The 10600-nt window shown below is 39.6% G+C and overlaps 3 protein-coding genes across 3 annotated transcripts; all 3 read right to left on the bottom strand.

Annotated features, from left to right (window-relative positions):
- Positions 1-1586: 1586 nt before the first annotated feature.
- LOC138896380 (uncharacterized) lies at positions 1587-3197 on the bottom strand. Its single transcript, XM_070181187.1, has 2 exons — positions 2964-3197; positions 1587-1757 (listed from the first exon to the last, which is right to left on the bottom strand). Exons 1-2 carry the CDS (start codon positions 3195-3197, stop codon positions 1587-1589), a joined length of 405 nt encoding a protein of 134 aa, XP_070037288.1.
- Positions 3198-3386: 189 nt separating this feature from the next.
- LOC138896379 (uncharacterized) lies at positions 3387-3764 on the bottom strand. The gene has a single exon (XM_070181186.1). It carries the CDS (start codon positions 3762-3764, stop codon positions 3387-3389), a length of 378 nt encoding a protein of 125 aa, XP_070037287.1.
- A 33-nt stretch (positions 3765-3797) lies between these two features.
- On the bottom strand, positions 3798-5566 carry LOC138896378 (uncharacterized). Its single transcript, XM_070181185.1, has 4 exons — positions 5384-5566; positions 5049-5146; positions 4596-4671; positions 3798-4307 (listed from the first exon to the last, which is right to left on the bottom strand). Exons 1-4 carry the CDS (start codon positions 5564-5566, stop codon positions 3798-3800), a joined length of 867 nt encoding a protein of 288 aa, XP_070037286.1.
- Between the last annotated feature and the right edge of the window lie 5034 nt (positions 5567-10600).

Below are 10600 nucleotides of genomic sequence, written 5' to 3'. Positions count from 1 at the left end.
ACATATTGCACTTGAATCAATCAAGACGGTTCTATGCGACTCTCAAGTCAAGCAAGCATAACGAGTTGAGATTTTTTAAGCAATAATGCACTAGGTGGCATACAAGTCAACCAACTGAGAACAAGGCGTCATAGAGTAGGCTACTTAATTTACTTAGGCATTATAATTTAAATAAAATATTCAGGAAGTTAGATCGCATGCCATAGCTTAATGTGCCAACACCAAACATGTCAACAGGTACATCAGAGCACCTCAGTTTTCTCCCTATCCTACTCCATAAAACAAACACCCGGTTTGAGCTACACCTTTGGAAAAGAACCGGCGTCCAAAGACTATGTGAGTTCTAAACTAAGCTAAACAAACAACAACACACTAACAATAAAAACTTTATACAATTACAAGTCAGGAAGTATTCCCCTACCCTACACTTAAACAATGCATAGTCTCTGATGCATAACAAATTCAAAACAAAGTAAGGTGGAAAGAAAGAACTCCCTGCTAGTCGGAGGCCGCCTCCTCAGGGTGCCCACCAGCTGCGGCTCTGGGCTCATCATCATCATCCGCTCCTAGGGGCACCAAAGCCATGGGCCCCGTGACTTCATCACCCATCTCATCCTCATCATCGGATCCTTTGTATGTGTTATCATCCCCAGATTGGTGAATAGGACTACCCGGTGCAATGCCCAACATCTCCTTGGAAGAACTAGAGAGATCATTGCGCAACCGCATTCGTTCCTCATCTGAGATCCCTAGCCTGCACATTATCACATTGAGGGAACTATAAAGATACTTGTTGAAGTTTTCATCCCTCTCATTCCTCACAACCTGGATTAGCTTTGATGTGGACTCCAGCAAGGATGCAATTTCTAGCAATGCCTTTGGTGCCTCCATTACCTCATCATAGCCCGGGTACTCCGGTACCCCACAGGATAGCATGTATTGCGTCAGGAGGTTGCCAAAGAATAACCGTTTGATCATTTTCCCAAAGCGGGTGCGGTCCATCTCCCCTAGCATGATCTCACCCACATTTATGGGTCGCCCAGTCATTAGAAAGAAAATCACACACACTCGAGCTCGAGTGCATTCACGGTTATGCTCGACGGGCATCAATATAGCCTGCACGAAGTTTTGCCATACCTTAGTCGTCTTGTTGAAGTCAAAATGGAGCATCTCAAGGTGTGCATCTCCCTTAGTCCATGTCCACTTGGAATTAGAATCAACGCCACAAAGAGTGTGATGTATTTCTCGCTAACGTGGGATTTTGACGAACTTTTGGAGCCTCCGTGGATTCGAGTTATCAACTCCCAAAAATTCACAGAAGGATCTCCTATCTAGTGGTATATCCTTCCCTGGGACACATGATTGGAACAAGTTCGCGTTCCAATTGGTGTATAGCTCGCACACCATGTTCAAATTCGCAGGACTCGGGCATTCTATGAGTTTCTCCATCTTCATCTCTACCAACAGGGCAAGCAAATCCGGAAAATTTCTTTCTAGAGATTTCACATTAATCCCCATTTCGGAGATGTACCGCCCATATGGCACGAAGTCCCTAGGCCATGCAATAGCAGCATCACTAACTAGTTTCAAAAGATGCCTCGGTTGCAAAGGTGCATGTTGTGATCCTTTGGCAACTTGTTTCCCTTTAGCCTGCCTTGAAGATACCTCACATTGCTTGAATTTTTTGGGAGGGGCCAGTAGTGGAGGACATTCCTACCCCTTTTGCCTTTTGCGGCACTATCATGAGCCATAACAACCTACACACGACAAACACAAATGTGAGAATGGATCAAGAAATTCACCCAAGGTCATTGTGAGAATGGATCAAGAAATTCGCCCAAGGTCATTGTGAGAAGCCAAGATGACCCCACACTTAAAACTGAAGGTTATGTATAATCTACTCACAAGAGTGGTTCAAAGTGCACCAATGTTTCATCACAATTTAAGTAGTCGAACATGGCCATAACTTAACCGTAGTACAAGCGAGCAATGCTAAAATTCACATTACTAAATTCACTTAACCGTATAGGGAATTGAAGTTTACTACTTCAAATACAACTTCACAACTAATATTGGCAACTAATTTCGTGCACAATAGGGTAGGGGATTCGGGGTTGTTGGAGAAGAAGGACTAGAAGTACACTAAGAAATTTCAAAATACAAGAAAAGAGAGAACAAGAAGAACATACCTTTGAGTCTTGAGATGAAAGTGAGCAACAAAAATTGGAGAATTTGAGAGAGAAGGAGAGAGAGCAGCGAGGAGAGAGACATAGTAGGGGGGTCGCTTGTGAGAGTTACGGTGAAAGAGATGGGGGGTTTTGGGTTAGAGTTAATTTAATTTGGTTGGGAGAATGGTTTGGGTATGGGTTATTATGTGTGTGTGTATGGGTAGTTAGGTCGGGTTATATGGGTCGGATTAACTTAAAACATTATACAAAAAAACAAAAATTAAAAAACAAATCCACCTTACTTGACCCCCCAGCACAGCGCCCCACACTGGGCTTGGCGTTGGGGGTTGTGATGTTTCTGTAAACTGCGCCCCAAGCAGCGTGAGGCACTGGCCTGGGCGCTCGTTCGCTATTTTTTTTATTTTTTATTTTTTTATTTTATAAACAACCCTTAACCCGAGAATTCAATACATACATTATATACACCCCACATTATTCCTGCCTATGATTTATATAATACAAAGGAAACAACAACAAAAACTAGTCTACTCTGACTAAAAGAAAACAAAAAACTAAGCTATGAAAGCATTAAAATTGAGTTGCCTCCCAACAAGCGCCTGATTTAACGTCGCGGCACGACTCAACACATTTTCAAGCATCGACCAAGTCTATCGAGGTCTTGTGACATGCAATGGCACCACCCCAATAATGTTTTACTCTCTGTCCATTTACCAAGAAGGTACCACTTGAGCTCGTATCATGCAATTCCACCACTCCATGAGGCTTCACACTTACCACAATGAAAGGACCTGCCCATTGAGACTTAAGCTTTCTGGGGAAAAGTTTCAACCTCGTATTAAACAAGAGAACTTCTTGACCTGGCTCAAACTCATGATGATGGATGTGTTTGTCATGACACCTTTTGGTCTTTTCTTTATACAATTTGGCATTTTCGTACGCGTGCAATCGAAACTCATTAAGCTCGTTGAGTTGTAACACCCTCTTCTCGCCGGCTAAGTCCATATTCATATTTAGCTTTTTAATCGCCCAATTGGCTTTGTGTTCAAGCTCGGCGGGCAGGTGGCACGCCTTCCCATAAACCAACTTATACGGAGAAGTACTTATGGGGGTCTTATATGCAGTTCGATATGCCCATAATGCATCATCTAGCTTTCCCGCCCAGTCCTTCCTATTTCCACTTACTGTTTTCTCAAGAATCTACTTCACCTCTCTGTTTGACACTTCCACTTGACCACTCATTTTGGGGTGATAGGCAGTAGCAACCTTGTGCTTAACTCCATACTTTGCTAGAATATTATTCAATAATTTGTTACAGAAGTGAGTTCCTCTCTCACTTATCAGCACTCTTGGAGTCCCAAAGCGTGTAAAGATGTGCTTCTTTACAAAGTTTACCACTACCTTTGTGTCATTAGTAGGAAGAGCAATGGTCGCCACCCACTTAGACACATAGTCGACCGCCACCAAGATGTACCTATGACCATTAGAGAATCGGAACGGTCCCATGAAACTAATCCCGCAAACATCAAAGAGCTTTACTGCTAAAATACTTTGCAAAGGCATCTCGTGCTTCTTCATGATTGTTCCGGTTCTTTGGCACCGTCACACTTTTTAACAAAAGGCGTGTGCATCCTTAAAAAATTTTGGCCAATAGAAACCCGATTGCAACACTTTTGGGGCAGTTCTATCCCCACCGTGATGACCTCCATATAGAGAAGTATGACAGTCATGCAATATTGCATTCATCTCCTCCTCAGGGACACACCTTCGTACCAACTGATCTGCGCACTGCTTATATAGGAATGGATCATCCCACATGTAGAGCCTCACATCATGTAGAAATCTTCTTCTATTATCGGATGTCAATTTTGGTGGCGTCACCCCACTTGCAATAAAATTCACGTAGTCTGCATACCACGGGGCTTCACTTGAGGTGATTCCCAATAAATGCTCATCCAGAAATGTCTCCATAATCGAACCTCCCTTCGCCACATGGTTCAGATTTTCTAATCTGTACAATTGATTAGCCACTTGATTCTTTGTTCCTTTTCGATCTCGAATCTCCAAGTCTAATTCTAGCAAGAAGAGAACCCATCGAATTAGCCTCGGCTTGGCGTCTCTCTTTTAAAACAAGTACCTTATAGCTGAGTGATCTGTGTAGACGATGACTTTGGTTCCCACTAGATAGGATCTGAACTTGTCAAACGCCCACACCACTGCAAGCAACTCTTTTTCAGTAACAGTGTAGTTCATCTGGGCTGGATTCAGAGTTTTTCTCGTGTAATAAATGGATTGAAAGATTTTCTCCCTCCTCTGCCCCAGAACAACTCCGATTGCTATGTCACTCGTATCGCACATCAACTCAAATGGCTACGCCCAATCCGGGGCAATGATAATTGGCGCAGTCACCAGTCTTCTCTTCAGCTCCTCAAATGCTTTCAGACATGCATCATCAAACTTGAAGGGGATATATTTCTCAAGAAGCCTGCACGAAGGAGAAGAAATTTTTGAAAAATCTTTAATGAAATGACGATAAAAACCTACATGGCCCAAGAAACTGCGAATGCCCTAGACGGACGTCGGTGGGGGAAATTTTTCAATCGCCTCCACCTTTGCTTTGTCCACCTGCAAACCATTTTTGGACACCTTGTGCCCCAAGACTATACCTTCTCATACCATGAAATGACATTTTTCCCAGTTTAGCACCAAGTTTGTCTCTTCACACCTAGCAAGCACTTTATCAAGGTTCATTAAACAATTATCAAAAGAATACCCAAAAATAGAAAAGTCATCCATGAACACTTCTATAAATCTTTCAACCATGTCAGTAAAAACAATCATCATACACCTTTGAAAAGTCACAGATGCATTACAGCGACCAAAGGGCATTCTCTTAAACTCATATGTGCCATAGGGACATATAAATGTAGCTTTCTATGGTCCTCTGGGGCAATAGGAATCTGATTATACCCCGAATAGTCATCTAGGAAATAGTAGTATTCTTGTCCGGCTAATCTATCAAGCATTTGATCAATAAAAGGGATGGGAAAGTGGTCCTTTCGGGTGGCATTGTTTAATTTTCAATAATCTATGCAAATTCTCCACCCAGTCACAGTTCTTGTATGAATCATGTCATTATTTTCATTAACCACTACAGTCATCCCCTCTTTCTTAGGCACATATTGGACGGGGCTTACCCATTTGCTATCAGAGATTGGAAATACAATACCTGCGTCAAGCCACTTAATCACTTCTTTTCTTACCACCTCTTTCATGATTGTATTTAAGCGGCGTTGTTGCTCTACACTTGGCTTGTGCCCTTCCTCCATGAGGGTTTTATACATGCAGAAAGTTGGACTAATGCCGCTAATGTTAGACATCGTCCACCCAATTGCTCGTTTGTGCTCACGTAGCACTCTCAACAGCTTTTCTTTATGCAATTTAGATAAGTCAGAAGAACCAATAACATGTAAAGTGTCAAAACCACCCAAATAATCATATTAAAGGTGAGGGGGCAATGGTTTAAGTTCCAATTTTGGAGCTTCTTCAATCGACAGCTTTGGAGGAGGCACACTTGGCCTATTTAGGGGCTTAAAGGGGTTTAATCCATGCATGTATGCACATGATGCATCTAGTATATGCATCATCTCCTCAACCTCGTAATCAATCTCCAAGCTATCGAACAACATGAGTGTTTTCTCTATAGAATCGTCTATATATACACTCGTGTCGATAAGTTGCCCATACACCTCTACAACAGATATCATAGAGAGCTCCTCGTAATGGTGGGGAAGTTGGATCGCCTTGTAGACATTAAAAACTGCTTCCTCGTTGTCCACCCTCATAATCATTTTTCCCTCTCTAACTTTAATAATCGCATCACCTGTAGCCAAGAGAGGTCGTCCCAATATGATTAGAACTTGTTCATCGGCCTCATAATCTAGGATAATGAAGTCCGCTGGGAAGATGAATTTCCTAATTTGTAGCAATGCATCTTTAATCACTCCTTCAGGGTAGGCTATGGATATGTCCGCTAGTTACAACATCACAGTGGTTAGTCTTGGAGCTTCCAAACCCAATTGCTTGAATAAGAACATGCGCATCAGATTTATGCTCAGTCCCCAAATCACAAAGAGCACGACCCACATCGATATTACCAATCCGCACAGGGATGGTAAAGTTGCCAGGATCCTTAAGCTTTTAAGGAAGCTTGTTTTGGACCCTTGAAGGGCACTCCTCAGTAAGTGTGACTGTCTCGAATTCAGTCAATCTCCTCTTGTGAGCTACTATACCGTTGATGTACTTAGCATACTTTGGAATTTCGCGAAGTACATCCACCAATGGAACATTCAATTGAACATGGCTCAACATGTGGTGGCGGCCTTGTAGCATTCACTGGCTCTGAACTTGCGTCATCATTCTTTGACTCATGTGTTGCTTTAGGAATCAACTCCCCCTCAGGTATAGGATTGTCCTTCTCTTCTTTGGCACTTCTTCTAATTCCCTCCTATTTCTAAGTGTAACTGCATTAACTTGAGGGTTCTTCCATGTATTACTGGTAAGAGCGCATGCAGGTCCGGTATTTTGATTTGACACTAACTGCCTCATTTGTCTCTCAAGATTTCTGAAATCAGTCCTAAGTTGTTGATTATCAAGCAACAACTTCTTCAATAAGTCATTAATACTCTCTTCTATTTGATGGGGTGGCTTTTGAGGTTGATTAAAATTTCCCTGGGGCCTATAATGATTTTGAGTCGGCTGATTTCCACCCCAAGAGAAGTTAGAATGATTCTTCCAATTTGGATTGTAAGTGTTCCCATATTGTGCATGCTGATTTATCGCACATCTGCTTTATTGCCCCACATAGTAGATAGATTCAGGATTCGTGGGGCACATGTCACTCGTGTGACTGTTACCACATAATTCACAGCAAGTCGACATCTGTTGTACATGTTGCATCTATTGTGTTTGGTGCATTGTCATTTTATTCATCTGATTTGCCAATTTTGTTATATATGTTCTCATGGTTGAGAAGTCATCATGCTCAATTACACCAACTGCTTTCTGTTTAATTGCTCTTCATGATTCCCCATCTCCTTGCCAATTATGATCATTAGCAGTGAAATTGTTTAGCAAGAGCTAGATTTCACTATACGGCCTCGCCATGCAACTACCCCCCCACAAACTGAGTCAAGATTTATCTTTGATGTCTCGTCTAGCCCATCAACAAAAGTATGACCCAACACCTCATCAGTCTGACAATAATATGGACAGTCTCTAAGTAGCTTCTTGTATCTGTCCCAAGCTTGACGAAGAGTCTCGCCATCCCGTTTTTGGAACCCAAGAATCAGGCTCCTCATCGACTTTGTCTTCTTAGTAGGGAAAAGCTTGATTAAGAATTTCTTGCTAGATCATCCCAAGTGTGGATGGAGTTCGCGGGCTTCTTTTGCAACCATTCCTTAGCTTCCCCAGCAGTGAAAAGTGGAAGAGTGTCAGCCTGACGCAATCCTTGGAAACGTTTGGATAATTGAAAGTGTCCGTAATTTACAAGAAGTTCTGAATGTGCCTCTGCGGGTCTTCATGAGATAGACCCACATATTGCCCTGTGGACTGAATCAATTGTACCATATACTATTTGGGTTCAAATGACCCGTGATATCAGGCTTCACAATAGCCAGAGTCATATTAGCAAGATTGGGCCTTGCAGCTTCTATCACCGGACGCTCTTCATTACCTGCCATCTCTATTGGTTGTGGTTGAACTACGATGCCCAACTCTCTTTCTATTCTAGTTCTAGTTTCGACTTCCCTCCTCACTTTGTGAAGTGTTCGTTCAATTTCAGGATCAAGAGGAAGGAGATTGTTTGTGCTTATACTCCTCCACATTCAAGAGAAGAGCCTGCGTTAACACAAACAAGGCAAACTGAAAATTAAAACTTGAACAAATAACTAATAAAATTAACTCAGACAAGTAGCTAATTTCTAAGTCGCCGGCAACGGAACCAAAAACTTATTGCGACCAAATACATTCTCACACAAGTATACATGGTCATCAAGTAATAGAGTAGTGAGTAGAGTATCGTTCAAACTCAAATAACTTATCGATTCAAGAGATGTCTCACAAAATGTGTAAGTGACTAATTTACTACCTAAGAAACTACCAAGCAATGAAATAAGTCGAAATCAACCGCAATACTTAAGCAATTTCAAATAAAAATCAGTAGGAGAGGATATTCCGGGGTCATAGGCTAGCTAATAATATTGTTGCGTTCTTGGGTTAAAATGACTAATTGATTTATCTGGATTGTTGATTGACATGGTTGATATTACTCATAAGAATCTGTCGAGTTCTTACTCGCCTATTCAAGCTAACTTAATGCTTATATGTTTATGGAATTATGACTAACAAGAATGCATTTATACTTCCTGTATTTCAACCAAGCAAGGCAATTAGGTGTATTTCTATCCTAATTGCGAATCCGTTCCCCGATGCCCGGATTCAAGAACTTGATCTATTTAATTCTATATGCAATCTAGAATTCCCACTTTTGAGTTAAACTCTAGATTCATAGATAGTATTTCACTGTTAGCTACTCAGTAAAATAATTAAAAGCATAATTAAATAAAGTATCCAATATGATAAAATCAAACTCGTCAATTTAAACTTCAAACGTCAACATTCATGTAGCACCCATGACCCCAGAACAATAGGGTTCTTAGCCACTCATGTTCATACAATCATCAAAAGTAATGTTTTCAAATATAAAATCAATGAATACTAGAAGAAGAATGGAAGAATTGATCAAATCCGTGCTCACGAGTGTTTCGTACTTTTGTTTTTCTCTCAAAGTCACGTCCCCTCCCTCAAAATAGGTTTAGGTTGGATTTTATATGAGTTGAGGGCGTCTTCGATCCGAAATAACCGAGTCTCGGTCGAAATAGGACACGTTTGTTGATACCCAATTTTACCCTCGTATTTTTCAAATATATATATATATATATATATATATATATATATATATATATATATATATATATATATATATATATATATATATATATATATATATATATATATATATATATATATATATATATATATATATACTTTCAAAATAGTGCATATGCACCATCATTTGATCTACAAGCATATACAAGCATTTTTCATAATTTTCTATGATTTTTAAAGGCTTTAAATCAATTTATTCCTACATTTTATTATATAAATATCTATTAATTACCTTATAAATTATTTTAATGAAGATTTTATCATCTAAAATTTTCATTTACACCCATATTAGATTTTAAATATTTTATTTACATTTTTGTTACAATTATATTTGTATTTTTAGGCTAAATTGTATATTTTGCAATAATAGCCCATATGTACTTATAATTACTTTATTTATGCAACAAAATAACTTTTATATTTTTATAATGTTAAACAATTATTTTTAATCATTTTCATGCACAAATAATATATTTTGATATTTATCTATTATTTTTATAAATTATTATTTGTTCAAATCGGGTATTTAAAATCTAGCCCTAATTCTATAACTAATTCGGACCTAAAACTACCCAAACCAGCCAAATCCCAATACCCCTAACCCAATTACCCTTACCCATTCATTAAACCACACCCCAATACGCTTACTTCCCTTATATCCCTCCTCTCTACCCTAATCCTCACTTTTCTAAAAACCGCCGCCCTCATTTCCCCTCCCCTGTTGAACCTTAATGCCTCTGCCTCACCCAAATCCCGGTCCTAATAGGATTCTTACCCTATTCTAAATCCCGGTCCTAATGGGATTCTTACCCTATTCCCTTGCCATTTTAGGGTTATTCCCTTATTTGGTGTTAGATTCCGGAATAACTTAGGTACTTGACTAAATATGGCAAGTACCCTGATTTGATTCCGTCCAAATCTGTGTTTATCTTTTGAATCCGGACGAATCTCGAGTCCAAGTACGTTATTTGTGATGATTCTCTCATATCTCTCTTGATTCGCACTAAGCCCTAAAGGTTAGGGTTTCAGATCTTCTTTGATTTGAACCAAATCTGGTTCAAACTCTATTTTTTTTTAACATTTCTTCATCTATTTTTGCTCTATTACTTATGGGTCTGTTGATTTTTGCCGATTTTGTGACTTACCTAATTTAGGGTTTCAAACCCCTTTTACTTGAATCAAATATGGTTCGTTATTAAGTTTCCTTTTTAAGTTCTTATATATGTTTATTTTGTGCTAATATGTGTACTTTTCCTTTATTCTTGCTTATTTTGTGTTTTACCCAAAACTAGGGTTTTAGTCCCTTTTTACTCAAACTAATCTTGTTCAATTTCATGTATCTTTTGAATAATCCAGGTCTACGTTCATTTGTATGTGTTAATACATGATTCTTTGTCATTATTCTC

The sequence above is a fragment of the Nicotiana tomentosiformis genome, chromosome 7, assembly GCF_000390325.3.
Source record: "Nicotiana tomentosiformis chromosome 7, ASM39032v3, whole genome shotgun sequence".
In the NCBI taxonomy this organism is placed as follows: domain Eukaryota; kingdom Viridiplantae; phylum Streptophyta; class Magnoliopsida; order Solanales; family Solanaceae; genus Nicotiana; species Nicotiana tomentosiformis.
Note: the sequence above shows the minus strand (reverse complement) of the source record. Positions and strands in the feature narration are given on the sequence as shown.

What these genes read in the sequence shown, in the direction of transcription:
- LOC138896378 (XM_070181185.1), bottom strand. Translation starts at nt 5,566, where the DNA reads ATGTCTAACATTAGCGGCATTAGTCCAACTTTCTGCATGTATAAAACC. An exon ending in CAATCTCTGATAGCAAATGG is followed by an intron (nt 5,147 to 5,383) that starts GTAAGCCCCGTC and finishes GGGTATAATCAG; the next exon opens with ATTCCTATTGCCCCAGAGGA. An exon ending in TTGGTCGCTGTAATGCATCT is followed by an intron (nt 4,672 to 5,048) that starts GTGACTTTTCAA and finishes TCCTTCGTGCAG; the next exon opens with GCTTCTTGAGAAATATATCC.
- LOC138896380 (XM_070181187.1), bottom strand. Translation starts at nt 3,197, where the DNA reads ATGAATATGGACTTAGCCGGCGAGAAGAGGGTGTTACAACTCAACGAG. An exon ending in GGGCAGGTCCTTTCATTGTG is followed by an intron (nt 1,758 to 2,963) that starts GTAAGTGTGAAG and finishes TGTCGTGTGTAG; the next exon opens with GTTGTTATGGCTCATGATAG.
- LOC138896379 (XM_070181186.1), bottom strand. Translation starts at nt 3,764, where the DNA reads ATGAAGAAGCACGAGATGCCTTTGCAAAGTATTTTAGCAGTAAAGCTC.